Source organism: Temnothorax longispinosus, chromosome 11 (assembly GCF_030848805.1).
Source record: "Temnothorax longispinosus isolate EJ_2023e chromosome 11, Tlon_JGU_v1, whole genome shotgun sequence".
Lineage (NCBI taxonomy): Eukaryota > Metazoa > Arthropoda > Insecta > Hymenoptera > Formicidae > Temnothorax > Temnothorax longispinosus.
In genome coordinates this window covers 245,803-261,449 of record NC_092368.1, presented here as the reverse complement: position 1 = coordinate 261,449, position 15,647 = coordinate 245,803, and the positions used below count along the sequence as shown (strand labels likewise).

Genomic DNA, 15,647 nt, shown 5'->3' with positions numbered 1-15,647 from the left:
GGCGAAGAAAGTAACGATCCATCTTAATACATTACAGAAAAAAGCTGAAAGCTCGTTTAATTAGAGAAGATATTTTTTTCCGGAGTGTTTGTAACTCATAGATAAAAGGTAATTTAATTTTGAAAATAAATATATAAGAAGGAAATTATGTTTTTATGCTAAAATTTAGATTAAATTAATTATTGTACGTAGTCGTTGTTGTAACAAAAACGATAAATGTATTTGATACTGAAGAAATATTAATATAACACGGAAATAAATTTGATACTTTAATATCAGATATCAAATATATTTTTATGTATTATTATAATAAATGGTATTTAATATATTTGATATAATAGAAATTTTAATAATGTAGTGACTTCCGCGAATCGTGTACCTCGCATCTCATTAATTGTTTCAGCAACTTGATGGCAAGACTAAAATTCATTGTAACCGGATCTCCGATGTTTGTAGCGCGCAGTCTGTGCCAGAACAGTCACAATAGGTGACATTATCAAGCACGGGATTTGTAGGTGGGAGTGCTCGGTCCGGGAGTTTGGCCGCCTATCTACCTCGCTTCAGGTCGGATATTTGCTAGTTAAGTGACGGTATTGACGCGTGCGACAAGCAAATACCAATATGCCGCCGTCGGGCATCGTACATATCTACCAACTAGACGACGATCAAACAATTACATTCGTTCGAGCTTCGAAAGCCGTATTGTCAGGAAAATTTGAGGACTGCGCGCCGCTGCGTGCACACATTTTTGATTCTGCTGCACACATATTTTACTTTATCCCGACAACAGAAATAAACAAAAAAAGAAAAAAAATATTAACAGCGTACAGCGATCGCGCTTTGCGTGAAAAATCTTCTCGCTCGCTGCGCAACAGCATTTTCTGCGTCGTGTCGCATAGCGGATCTTTAAAAGGGAGAATGAAGGATATATATGTATATATATACGTTTTGAGGCATCCCTTCGAAGATAGTTACCGGATTGCGAGGAGAAACAAAAGTTGGAGGATTGTTAATAAGCGAGCGATAAAGCGCTTCTCCAAAATCGAGGCGTGCTCTACTGGTTCCCCGCGCGTAAAAACTTTCCGAACGATGTCGGTTACAGACTTTATGAATCTCGTAAGAAAGTTCGTTAAGCCACTTTCTAGGCACGTAATCCGACCTGACGAAAATATACTCGGGGATATTAATAAATAATGGCGAACGGTAACTCGTTTCGTTTACCGTAAGTCTTAAATTAAATTATACCCCGAACACATTTATTACATTAAAGGTGTTAAATTTGAACTTTGATGTTAATAATCAATCAATCAATCAATCCACACGCGACCTTTGAAATTGGTAAACGTGAATCCGTATTCATCACTGATATAATAATCGTGTTGAAATAACAAAAATATAAGTAATTTATCGATCAAATGTTCTTTGGATGCATAAGGGAATAATTAATTCTCGTTCTCGTCGAAATTGGAGCGAATGCATTTACCGTATCTGCACAATCCACGGGGTTTCCTTCGTTTATCCGTCATCCGTTTGCGCGTCGAAGTATAATCGACCGCAAGATCATGGCATTATTTCTAAAGTTGTCGTAAACTCAATCCCTCCATTCGCCGCGGATCTGGAATTCTCTTTTCTTACGCGAATTACTTCGGGCGGAGTTTACAAACATTATTTAAAGTTTTCGAAGAACGTTTGCGAGAAGTCTACCTTGCCCCCCACCTTCCCCCTTTACGTCTCACCCCTTTCATCGCGCTGTGTCCTAACGATCTCTCAAGCGGTCCGCCGACGCCAATTCTTTATCCGAAATTAATTCAATCTCGCGCTGTCGACTCGCTGTAATGCCCGCGATATTTATTTCGTAATTCATATTAAGAAATATATGCCAGTGAACATTTTGCGAAGTCAACTTATCAGATCTTATTCTTCTAGTTTACTAAAAGAAAGAAAGAACTGTGAATACGCGTGCTGCCTTAATTACGATCGCCTTTTGAAAGCCGTTCGTGCGCGACGTCATATCGACAATTTGTTGCCATTCGGAGCAATCGCGCAGAAGCAACGTTTCAATTAGTCACTTCTTTCCGAGTCCATATCTTTTTCCTAGCGTGATAAACTGGCGAACTTCTTGGCTGACTCTTCCTTAGCGAGCCGACAACGCCAAGGCGCCCGCGCCGCTCATTTGCCGCCAATTCTATACCTTCCCACCTCTGTGAGATAGCGAGGATAATAAAAGAAGCGGCTGGAACGAAGAAACCGTCTTCAACGGCTTTCATTAACGCTCGTCGATTAGATTTGCAATGAAAGTACGTTAATTAAAGATATCTTAAATACATTCACCGCGCCCGGTTCTCTCTCTCTCTCTCTCTCTCTCTCTCTCTCTCTCTCTCTCGTTCCTGCCTGAAACCCTACCAGCAGTTGAAAATCTGTTAAATGATCACGCCCTTTGCGCTGCAGTCGCAAGCTCTATCGGACTTTTTAATGAGCTCGATAGATTTTTATTCTCTGCTTTCTTTTCGTGAGCGCTACTTATACATACACATATACTATATCTTTTCGATGTTTCTGCTCTAAAAATTGTTACTGGATTGTTTCGAGAAAATGTTATCTCCGTATTCTCGCGCATTCGTGTCACGTACCAAGTAAAATTCGCTGTATACAGTTGATTAAGGATAATTGTATCTCGATATACCCTAAGGAATGATCCGGAATCACTGGCCATGAATCCGCCACGAAGATCAGGTTCATCCCGCAAAGGTTTCGCGCGAATTATACGAGGTCGGGGATGTGGGGGGAAGCGCTTTGATCCTCGGTCAAAGGCCAACGTCTCCGAAGGGAGCGCAATGTTACGCGGGTCCCTTGGCCCATTGTGGCTCCCATTGTTGCGCAAACTGCATTACAACCGGAAGTGGCCGCGACCTCCCTTCCGTGGCTCGTAACTCAGTGTCTCGCGGGCTGGTGCCGGGCACTGCACAATGCAACAGCAACGGCACTACCAGCAACACCGACGTCAGACGTCGCCGACGCGGCGCGACGCGACGCGACGCGTTCTACGGCCGCCGCGCCGTAACGTTCATCGCATTACGGGATGTTATACGTCGCATCAATGCCGAGGCGCTGTACGTCCGCGACCCTCGCGACTCTGTTACGCCTTGTGTCGCCCGTTCGAAGCGTGTGCCTTTCCGCATGGCATATGTGTCGGCGAGAGGAAATTAATCGCGCGAGCTGCGACAGTCCGCGCGTCGCGTCGCCAGAAAACGCGAGCGGCAATTACCGTTTGCCACGTGAAATACAACGCGTCCACGATGTCTGGCTTTTTTTTATTATTGTTTCATATATAACAGTGAACGCAATGAACCGCGACCTTATAATCCTGCCCATCTCGCCTGCTGTCCGTCGGGTCCTGTTTCATCGGTTGACCCATTTTGTCTTTTTTTTTTTTCGAACAAGATTACTTGTAGATGTTGAATTTTTAAATTTCATTAACCGGTCAATCCTCTATTTTTAAGTAGATCTTTGCTTCACATAAAAAGCGAATACGTTTGAATAAAACATGTTAAAGCATATAGACGTTCGTTTGAATTTAAACCAAATATCGAGAGTATAGGACGAACACCGTGGATATATACATACACACACTCCACGTAACAGGGTCAAAAATATTACGCGATTTGCACGTTGTGATACATAAATCATTGCATCGATGAGAAACTGAATAGCGTCGATACAGGGATACGGGATAAAATATTTGTAGAAGCTGGGTTACACAATGGTTTATCGCATACTACTGTATTTCGGAAAATGCAGGAGATTTGCATTTTACCAGACTGCGAATATCAAAGTGAACAAGAAACTAAGCTGAGATTTTAAATTTAAATTGTTCTCGTGTGCGCGCAAATAATTCAAAAGCTTCTCTTCTGTGTTAAAATTATCGACGTATCAAGATTAATATAATCCGGTGCAGAATCTATTAAAAGATATATCGTCTTAATCGTCTAGACGATGATATATATTAATGCGAGTCTTATGATCCGATAATTATCTGTTTATTGAATTTTTGATAGATATGAATATTACATATTTTTTATTACGATTAAAACTTTAATTGTAATACAGAGCGCTCGACACTGCTGCGCAAGTAAATCTGAAACATTTAATTTAATCCGCGGACACGAAGATAAAATTCTTAACGAATTTTTTTCCCATTTAAAAGTTAAGTGAGAAAAATACCTTCAGAACATACTCGCGCGTCTTAAAAAGCTATATAAGTAAAATATTTATATAATTTGCTCAATGAAAATCGAAGCTTTGTTTCTTCTCCTTTTTATCAGTAGGAGAATTTTGAAATATTTCAACTTTTAATTATCTTTAAGTCTTTTTGTCTGAAAGACTGAATTTAGTCTCACACATGTAGTTTCTTTTACTCTAAAACTCTTTTGCACTCGTCGCATATATCTGACACCAGTCCCCTCCGCAGCGGCAGTTATCACCCACGAAAGAAGCTTGATGGGAACCAGTCTTCGGGCAACAATGGGGATCTCGTGGGGTAAGGATCTATTAATAATTCCAAAGCGACGTCGTTACGCTGTAAGCGTACCTCTGCAGCTCAAGGGAAAGGGAAAGATAGTGAGAGGGAGAAGGAGAGAAAGAGAGAGAGGGAGGAAGGGGGGAGAAGCGAAAGGATGGAAGGGCGGAAGTGGGGTAGCTAAGCGATTCGTTCTACTCTCCGGAGGCCGACCTCTCAATTAGCCTGCTTTCCTGCAAACTACGACTCCCCTGCGATGTAGCGATGCGCCGGCAGGCTGCCCTGGAACGCCTGGCAGCGTGTTTTCAGGATATCCTGATTCTCTTGATTCAACTAGTAAATCGGCACGAGAGAAGCCCAAAGCGCGCCCATAATACGCCGGACCTCTGCGGAAATCCGCGATTGCGGATTACGGAATAAACTAGGTTTTTGGCGAATTCGATAATAGTGTGCGCTCGTATATGTAACTTCCGGGAGGAGTCGTGAGATATAATATTAAATTATAAAGCTCCGCTTGTACGGAGTTGAGTCGTTTAACATTTGATATAATCCTTTTATCATTCTTATATAACTTATGCCGTATATTATAAATGAAAAGCAACTTGGGAGAGTTTTACGAGATGTCGCACAGGAAACGACTTTGACTTTTTACAATTTTAAATCCAGCGTATTTTATACGGTGCAAAAGATATACAGAAATGCAAAAATCTTTGTTTTGACTTAGCCTGCATGTAAATAGATCTGCAGAAATAAAATAATTCGCATATTATACATATATATAGCGAATGTAACAAAACAAATGGTAGAGAACCAGTGCGATTGAGGAATATAACACGCTCGTAATCCAAATTGCCCCGTACGGTTTCTACACGCTCGGTCGCAATCGTCCTGGCGCGCTCGTAGATGGTCCACGAGATCTCGGGGTCGAAGCGAAACGTGTTACCGTACCTCATCGCAACTAACCATCCGATCCGGCTAAGCCCGTATCATCCACCTGGATCCTCGCGACGTTGGCTCTCTATTATTTTTCATTTCGCAAAATCGAAGCTCTTCGAGCGGTTCCACACGCGGCAGGAAGGAATTGGGAGTGCAGGGGCCGGTTAATCCACTCTTTCGTCGAATTTTACGAGAGCCGCGTCGTAGTCGGAGGCAGCCTGCCGAAACCGGGTCGCTCGTAAACGTCCTAATTAATTTTACGCGGTTCGGCTTTAACGAAGCTTTAACGCTGCGACTCGACGGCTGCGATGGAGAGGGGGTGAGTTCGGTCCGGGGCCAGCTTTTCCGCGATATACCCTGGCCGCCCTACCAATTCTACCCTACCCTACCCCACCCCACCCTACTCTACCCTACCCTGGAAGGATCTACCCCGAAGAACCGTACCAAGTTTAATCCCTGCGGTATGGAGCCGACGAGAACTTTCACGAGGCGGCTTCGTGCAGGAGAGTTTAGCCAAGACAAAGCGCGGCCCGGTCCAATGAATTCCCTTTCGCTCTCCGCAGCCAGCGTTTTGTCCAGCGAGGAAATTATTTGCCAACAGGTCGGTCGGTGCAGCTGACAAGAAAAATCGCGGACACTTGCTCGATACGGTGCAATACGGGATTAAATTCCCCGAGGGGAATAAAGTATCTTGCCATGGAGAATTGCTTGTGTAGGGAAAATTGTTAGACGAAGATGTAACGGAATGTAATGCAATTTGTTTCTTACGAGTTCTCGACGACATGTACTGCACGTTCAGCGTTGTAGGAATTATTAATACTTTATCTTACATATAATGACACATTTTACAATAATATGAGAGAGACCATTTATGAAATTTGCATTGGTAAAAGTATCGTTATACACGCTTTGTAGCAAATAGAAACACCGAGCGATGATATAGACACGATATGGACGAAGATTTAAACACACCGTACCAACACCGCGCGAATACAGTCTTTTCAGTTATCAATTCTACGTCAACTTACGTCCATATTAAATCGAAACTATATTTTCAAAGACATCCGAAGAGAATGTACAAGCTGAAGGAAAAGGACGCACAAACCTACGTATTGCATGCACAATATGCTTCTCATACATATCAATTCGGACAAAAGTTCTATATTGAGACACCGTTGTTGTTGCGGTGGAACCTGTGGAATCGTTTCCCATGGCGCTTTGCAGTCGCACACCGGTGAAGCGTCAGATGTAGAACGCATAGAATAGGAGGGCGGCAGACGGGTCACCGAACCTCCACGATCGCAGGGAAATTTCGTCCTTTTAAAGCGATCTTCTCTGGATGCTCGAAGAAATAAAAGCATCGCGACCCCCGCGGAACGGAAACTCGACCGCTGTCACCGGAGCGGCGCGGCGCGGGCAAATCTTCGTCACGAAAATTCAAAGGTATAAAGTGTCGACGATGCGTCTCGCGTCGACCCTTGTAAAGACGTTGAATTTTATGAAACGTCACGGGGATTCGGTGGAAATATGTAAATACGCAATAAAGCGTAAGCTCGCCCGCCGTCCGCTGTCGCTACCACTTTCGCCGCAGTCCGCGCCAACACCCATCCCCCGTTGTGTTGCCTCCGCTTAACCGCGGGGTGGGACGCGAAATCCCGGCGCGCGGGCCCCGGGAGCCGCATGCTACGCCTGGTTTCACCGATTTCACCACGAATTCGAAGACAAAGACAGTAGCGCGGATTTTATGGACCGCTTTTCGTGCCAGCGCTGTTCTCTAACGAAGCTCCGTGAAATTGTCCGCGTATCGTATTCGAAACAAAAGCGGCGCGTTCGTCCTTGGGAAAGTCTGCCACGCGAAGCAAGAAATTTGCAATCGTCATAGAACGAATACGGGTACACGAAAGCATCAATGGCGACGCGTGCTGGTTTAACTATATAATTATAAATCTTAGTTTTTCCTCTCAAAATACGATTCGTGGACGGTATGACGTCGTGGATCATCCAAGATGATTTAAGGAGCTTCGAAATCGATTCGGTAATTTCTTACGATTTATGAACGATGAGCTTTTACCATCGGTATCGCGAAACGACTCTTTAATCGCCATTAAAACTTGGTGCAAAAGGAACGTTTCTCGCAAACAATAGATTCTCCGTGCCGGCTCCGTGCCGTGATTCACAGAGAGCAAAAACTCGCGGAACTGCATTTCCTCTATTTTCCACCTCGGTGGGGCCACCGCGGAAAATTAAGGAACTGATTAACGCGGCTGCTAATTTGTCCTAGCTGGCGCTGCCTTTAACTTAATACGACACGAAGTAGACGTGAAGAGGAGGTGGGCAGGGAGGGACAATGAGCGTAGACAATGGTGAGGCTGATACGCTTAGTGGAAGCAAACGGGTTTGCCAAGTTGAGGAGACCAGCCCGAGAGGAGTGTTACGAGGGTAACAGGAGGGTGCTCAGGATACTTAACTACCCCTAAATAACGGACGTACCACCATGTTTCGGTCGCTATCCTTGAATCAGTCCGACCGTACCAACTGCGCTGGTAATGCGACGAAACTCTTCCTATTGCGAGCTAATTCGCGGCAGATACATTCGCAAGTATCTTGAGTCACGTGTCGAACGTTAACTCACGGCGATCGGTTTATCACGGTGGAATTATTTTAGTCAGCAAATCCGCACGATATACAACAGTTGAATAAAAGATTCGGTTAACGTTACTCGAGTATAAATATAATGTAGACATTATAATATAAATATGCGCACATAGCGTATATGTACACGTGTACCTTAAACGCGAACTGTATAAACATTCCGACGTTCATCATCCCTTTCAAAGATCCGTGGCTTTGAGACGATCGTGCGTGCCTAAGTTGCATGCTGTATAGCGACATCGTCCATTAACGTATATCCGGGCCCGAGCGATTACGGTGTAATGGCGACGTCGATACAGCGACATGATCAATCTATGTCGCTCCCGGAGATTTATGAAAATATCTGCTTTCACTGTCATGTCGCGGCTTCGGCGAAGAACGCCGGGGTATAAGTTCAGAAAAGTTCACGCGAAAATCCCCCCGGGGAGAACACAACGGACTTGGACGTCCACCTACGGAAGTCTTGCCTCTTTCTTTCTCTCTCCTTTTCTTTCTTCCTCTTTTCGGACGGAAACTTGGGTTCAATCTTCTCTGCACCACATGCTGCGCGATATTAACGGATGGAAAAAGAATTAGAGGGGTGACATTCTCAAAATGTTTCCTGGGACGGGTCGCATTAAGATCATGAGTTTGATCTCTAGCTCCTCATTAGCAATTAATGCCTCCCACGACCAAGTTTTTGTCGGGAAGTTTTCATTATTCACGCGGTTCTCTCCGCGCAGATGTAATGGCCCGGTATTATTAATAGAATTATGTAACTTTTCTCGGGCGCGTACGCCCGCGCCGCCCGCGCCGCCCGCGCCGCCGCCCTCCCTCGCTGTAATTACGCTCGCGAAGCTGCCGAGCGGGCGCTGTTAATTATTAACGAAGACATCATTCTGAAACATACGAGTGACAACGTCACGGCGATGTAACCGAACATCTGTCGTCGTTACCGCGGCGGGTATATAATTGAACGTGTTAAAAACGCGTCGCGCGAGCGACACACGTCCGTTACGTTTCCGAACGCGACACATATCCGTTTCCCGTACTTTCCCGCAGATATTGACTAAACTTTTTCGAGCCCTTCCTCGCGCAGGTTGAAACTTCATCCTCTTCATGACATCCTCTTTTTCCATTAGACGTCGTTCGAAGGCCGTATTTTTGCACGCTGGCGCTTCGTACGCGGCGAATCAGCTCTTCAAAACTTTCTCTTTATTTTTATTTTAAAAGGAACGTCCACGCGCGCGCGCGTTACGTCGCGAGTTTCTGAACTAACAGTATTATTCCCGCTACGTTTCCCTTATCGACGGTATGTGGAAAACGACAGTCGCGTTAACGAAAAACGATCGTCGCCAATCGACGAAGTGAAATTTTTCTCGGCGCGCTACGCGAATTGATCGAAAAACTTGCCCAATCAACGTTACGACGCGCCGCGCCGCGCCGGACCGTTCCGATTTCGCGAATTGGCAAACTTGAAACTGCTCCCTCTTTCCTTTTGATTTTGTCTCTAATTTTTAGAATTAGATTCGGGATTAGCGGTTTTGACATAACGATTCACGCGAAACGATCTCACATATCGATTTCGGAATCGCCTGTTTCGCATGGCTCTGAGCGAAACGTGAGACCGAATGCTGATTTGGATCGATAATGAATTCATTAAATACGTTTCGAATGCTACACGACCATCACCCGCCATTAGCGCGCCACTGGACATTTCGACCAGCGCCTCGGGTCTTTGAGGGTTAATTGCGGACGTGTTGCGGAATTTCATTAATCGAAACGATTTTCAAGGCTTTTCTGGTATTTAAAGTACACGCGTCGGCCAGCGAACGATTAATGGGCCATCGACAGTTGCTTTCGTGCTCACCGGCGTAGAAATATAAACGTGTAATCGTTGCGAATAAACGCAGATTTCCAGATAGAAGACAATATCCAATGTCTCGAGATCAATAGGCGTTTTCAGTGTGAAAGCCGCGATTGTCGACGTCGTTGAATTGCGTGAATTAACAAAAGAAGGTAGGAAAATCAGGCGTACTTGCAGTCCGTTTCCTTCTCGAATATTAAATTTTATCAATAATTCGTTAACTTTAATTAAAATCTTCTTGATTAAATATGTTCGAACAATGAAAAGATATGAAATTTAAGAATTTTAAGCGGTGACATGAAATTATCTGAAATTGACTAATTTTGAAATCAATATATTAGAATTAGTAATTAGATGAAAAAAGACCAATTTTATCTTTTAGATAAACTTTTAATGAGATCATATAAAAACATTTTAGAAAAAAGTGTGAATGAAAGGTGACATGTAGAAAAATACAATAAAAAGTATGGGTGAAGATAAATCGCGGTCGCTTTCAACTTCGCTTTATTAATGAGGCCGTTAGCACGGCCTCATTAATAATATATAGTCATTGGACAAGATTGCAAAGCCTTATTGTCTTCTAACAGCTCATAATTTTAATAATTTGCAAACTGAAACGAGCGGAAACGTGACGATAGGAAAAAAATCGGGCAAATTAAATTCCGATACTTCTATAAAAACTACAACCTTATATATGTATCGTTTTTTTCACGTCGTGTGAAAAAATTTTCGAGTACAAGTTTCATGTGAATAATTGTTTCGCTTTCCTACTGATTGCAGTTAATTTATTTCCATTCAAATTACGTTTTTTTTTCCAAAATTTAAGTATGCTATTATATTTAAATTTATCGGTAATTAAATAACGTAGAAAAACAAGATGCTAAACCAACCATTGTAGTTAAGAATTGTAGTTAAGATACGTACATGAAAGTATAACGAATCTGCGAAGGTTTCTTGCATTTCCTATGTACAATGGCGAAGACTTGCGGCTTTCCTGCTACCGTTGGTGCACCGCCGTAGCAACGGCACCAGCAACTACTCCAGTAACCGGAGAGGAAGTAAACGGCTTGTTGCGCGTCAGCGAAGCCCATTTTATGCCCTGGAAAAAGTGGGAATTCAAATGAGCACCGTTACGCCGGGGCGTTTATATGATAAAGAGTCGCCCTTAAACAATATTTATGCCCGTCGTTGGAGCCGGAGGCATGCAATAAATACTAAGCCTATGCTAATCTTTATACTTGTCCCTTGCTCGTGCTGATAAGGTCTTTTAAAATTCTACCCAAAGCCAGAATAGCGTGAGTTGCTGGTTATAGTAAATGTTGTGTCAATTATTGGCAAGAGACTAAGGTAAAAAATTGATGTTTGGATTTGTTAAAACAAGAGTTCAACAATTCGATGTTTCGACTCTGATAAAATATTTTGGTGAACAAATGTTATCTTCCTGACACTTGGCATGATATCGTACCGTTAGTAAGATATAATTTAATTTCAAACTTTCAAATATCAAATATGATTGTATGAAAAAAGAGAATAAAAGAACGAAAGCTACACTTTGTTAAACGCAGAAATAAATATCAGGAAAAAACGTTACGTTTCTTTCCTAAAGAATTATCGTTCTTAGATGAGATATTTCACAGATGTGATAGCAGGCAGATAACATCAAATCACAAAGTAATACACGTCCATAAGTCCATACGAAGAGATCGACTCAATGTAATGTTATATATTACTCTACTGTAGAGCAAAAACGTTTGAAAGACAAAAAGATGAGATAGATTTCCATGTTGTTGCCTTCATTTCGGGCAGGGAGACGCTTCATCCTCGTTACATTTCGACGGTAGGAACCAGCGGCTATCCAATGTCCCCGGCGCGTGACAAAATCGAGAGCGGCGAGGCGAGACGCCAGATCGCTTCTCTTCTTTCTCGGTCAACGACAAAAAGTCCGGAGGACCCTTGCGTCACGAACAAAACGGCCCCACGGTCTTCGTATGCCATGGTTTTCCTCCCCGTGTAGCGGCTATATCGGGTTCGCTTCGTCACGCGGGAAGAGAACGGAGGCAGCCGACCAAATCGAATGGAAACTCGTTTCTTGGAAATAGCCTACCGGAAATTTACGAAAGGAATTGGCCTCCCGTGCGAGATCTGACCAACGAGCTATCCACTTACTCGAATTGGTCCAGCCGGATTGCGCCTCCGGTCACCGTGAGAGAGAAAGAGAAAGGAGAAGAGGGAGGAAGGGAGGGAAAGAGAGAGATGTGTTACGAACTACGATGACAACGATCAGGAGATGTTCCACAGAAAAACGGAATTTCATAAGCCGAATCTCTTAATCCCATCGCAAAATCTCTGATTTCGTGTATCGTCCAACCGGCACCGACCAGCAAATCGTCGGTATTTCTGATATTGAGTCACACGCGAATATCACTTATCGATATAAATGCGTATCTACATCGTTCCTTCTCCATAAGAGTTCGCTGGAAAAATTGTCTATAAAATTCGTTTCTCGCGGCGAGCTTTTGAAGATTGGAGAAAAATTCGTTTATCAGACCTCTGCGAAGGTACGGGATTTTTATTCTTTAAGGGAATGCTCCACAGGCTTCTAATTAATATTGCATCAGCTACAAAGACAATAAAGCGATTATTTAAACAAATAAAACATCTGTTTTCAGTTCCGTTGGTGAATATCAGCGTGGTCGAAGGGAGGCCTGCCGAATTGCCGTGCGACATAACTCCTCCCGGCGAAGACATGCTGCACATGGTTTTCTGGTTTAAAGACGAAGCCGGAGTACCATTGTACACGTGAGTTTGCAATTTCGTTCTTGTCGCATGCAAAGTTAAAATTTTATTTATATATTATATCGTAATGTTAACCCCAGGTATACACAGTCTCATTTTACCTATACGTATTATACACTGTGGGATCTCGGAGACTCCATCCACATTTGTTATCGTAACTTCAGTAAAAATGGATATATTTTAGTTTATTTTTTTTTCCAATCGATCGAGAATTGATCAAGGAACAGGCCTATAATGTATATAAAAATCGATAAAATTAAAAAGCTTCGAGATATACGGGTAAAAATTGCGGTCTACAAACAGAAACGCTGAAAAAGAAAGTTGGTCAGGGTTAGGGTTAACGTGCTTTTCGTCGCCTAAATCTTTGCATCAGTGTTGCGTAGGAACTGTAGCAAATTGCACAAAGATCTTTATTCGCTTCAAAACGTCAAAGAATGTGATCAAAGCCTCTAACGAGGTATAAGCATTGAGGCACGATTTATCGTGACAATCATCGAAACTGCCGCCAATGATTTCCGGTGGAAATCCGTGTTTTGATTTACCGTTTTTCGGCTCATATGTAGGATTTCTAAAAATCTCCAAGTACTCTGAGGATCTACGATCCTGGCGACTAATATGTAGTAAAGCCGCCCCTATTGCGGCGTCCTTCTTTATTACGACATCGTGGCACAAGTCCGACTCACCTCCCGTTATTAAACGTACATCACCACTGGCTCGTCGGTGCTCCGCTGCCTCTGACGGAAATTCCCTTTCCGTATTCCACATCCCCAGCACGATATTCTCCTTTACGAATAAGTGGTCCTCGAATTATACGTTCACATACGATCCCTTTACCCCCGCTTTTCCGTTTGCCCAAACGGGCTCGCAAGAAACATCATTTCTGAACGTGCCTGCGTTAGAAGCAGAGCTTCCGCAACTTTCGCAGAGGATTGCCTACGGGCGGGATCGCCGATAACACTTACGTAGCGATCATTAAAATTTTAACGACGCAGGGAATCCGGCCAATTAAACGCAATGCGACTATTGGTATCGTACGTTATTTGAGTTTGCATTTCGAAGTGCAGATCGCTGAGGCGTGCTATTAACCCGTATGCCCGACCTCTTCAATATTTTTCGATCCACGCGGATTGAAGACAAACAGTGTATTTCGACAGAACGCAAATAGAGGTAGGAAACGCTTAACCGGTTCACGATAACGAATACATATATACGGATATACGTATCGTATATCCGACGCGTGTACTTTTTCCTGCCGACCTTTGCCACCGCTTGTGGCATGCAATTCTCCCTTTCCCCCTGATTCTCTCGAACGGTTTTCCTCGTTTTTTTCTCCAACCGCTCGATCCGTCGTCATCAAATCGATACTGCGGGAATGCCCGGGGGAGGATAAACCTTTAGATATGCTCTTTTCCCCCGATTTACAATCGAATGCGTAATCAACTACCGCTTTACAATGAAGAGATTTACCTGAGTGGAGATTAACCTTGAAAATGATGTGTAGTTTTTTTAAATATATATATATACATATATACCTATATATATATATATATATATATATATATATATATATATATATATATATATATATAATATAGAATATTAATTATAAAATGAAAAATTACACAGTTTAACAGGAAAAAAGACCCAGAAATGAATCGTTTCTTATATTGTTTTTAATACTCAATACAATCTTGATCTTAAAAATCAACTCTAATCAATCACTGATTATGAGAGATTTAAAGTCAAACTTACTTATTTATGGTATAATCATACGAATATTGCGTGCTAAGAAATTTTACTTCACATCACAGAGTATCTTGAAGATTGTTTAGCATCGCGAAAATTATAAGAAATAATCATTCGCGTTTCTTTGTCTCTTAAAGAAAAAATATTTTTGCTGTATTAACTGTATAAACAAATATGCTATATATTGCAATACATATATTATAGGAAAGAGAAAACATCAGTGTGTGTTTCTTTCAAACGCGTCGTGCCTGACTCTAATTTTGAATTATTTCGCGAGTGCCACTTTCTGAGAGAATCAAGTTTCGAGTTTCCGTTAATTGCTAACTTAACTTTTATGCGAATTTTAAATGCATTTTGTGAGCCGCGTCGCGGTACTTAAATGCACGCGCCTAATGGGAATCAAACGTCGCATAATCAACTTCTGCGGCGTGTAATTATGGCGAGTCGATAAATTTCAATCGACGAGCATAAGGGGTGGTTTGCTGCTTGATGTTTCCCAGATTTAGTTTGGCAGCTTTATCGGCGTTATAATTGATAACGATGGGGACGCCCCTTCGCTGTTCGTCTCACCGTTATAGTAACATCAGAGATTTTGCGAGGATTTCAAATAAAACTTCATTATAAATGCATTCTTTTTCACTGCAGGATTTTATACAATCGCGCGTAGATCGGATTAAACATGGTTTAATCTCGTTCCACAGCATATTAGGATCATAGTATTGTCTGCGTCTCTCGACATTTAAATTTTTAATTTTCCTGTTTTAATTAAATTTTTAAATTGACTTTTACCGAACGTTTTTTAAATAATGCAAAAGTAGGACGAATATATATGTTCCATGAGATGGATGACGATTCAATTATTGTAATTGCCATTTTCAAAAGCACCTTCTGAAATTTCTATCGTTTAAATGTCACACTGACTGCGCTTAGCAGAATTTCGACAATAACTATTACCAAATTGGCGCCGTACTCTTAAAGAATACGCGAATATTCGCGTAAAGTGTATCTCCATGCCGAGAGGCAAGACTCCTTGCGATATTTAATTTTGCAACTGCGCCTTTCCAGATACAGGTACTCGGCAAGCAATTCCGTTCGTCCCGGGTCGTTGCGTTACGGTGTTCAAAGTGCCGAATTAAAGTCTTGATGAAATATAAT

At 42.4% G+C, this 15,647-nt stretch overlaps 1 protein-coding gene and 1 long non-coding RNA gene across 4 annotated transcripts in view; one reads left to right on the top strand and one right to left on the bottom strand.

Annotated features, from left to right (window-relative positions):
- LOC139821681 (kin of IRRE-like protein 1) overlaps nucleotides 1-15,647 on the top strand; it is a 347,436-nt gene that overhangs the window by 145,844 nt on the left and 185,945 nt on the right. For all 3 annotated transcript variants that reach the window (XM_071792913.1, XM_071792912.1, XM_071792916.1), the window contains exon 2: nucleotides 12,620-12,749. In XM_071792913.1, the coding sequence (XP_071649014.1) occupies nucleotides 12,620-12,749 (130 nt within the window). The remainder of the gene's footprint in view (nucleotides 1-12,619; nucleotides 12,750-15,647) is intronic.
- LOC139821683 (uncharacterized) overlaps nucleotides 1-15,647 on the bottom strand; it is a 119,976-nt gene that overhangs the window by 12,290 nt on the left and 92,039 nt on the right. The window contains exon 4 of the long non-coding RNA XR_011734314.1: nucleotides 10,875-11,049. This is a non-coding gene — a long non-coding RNA (uncharacterized lncRNA). The remainder of the gene's footprint in view (nucleotides 1-10,874; nucleotides 11,050-15,647) is intronic.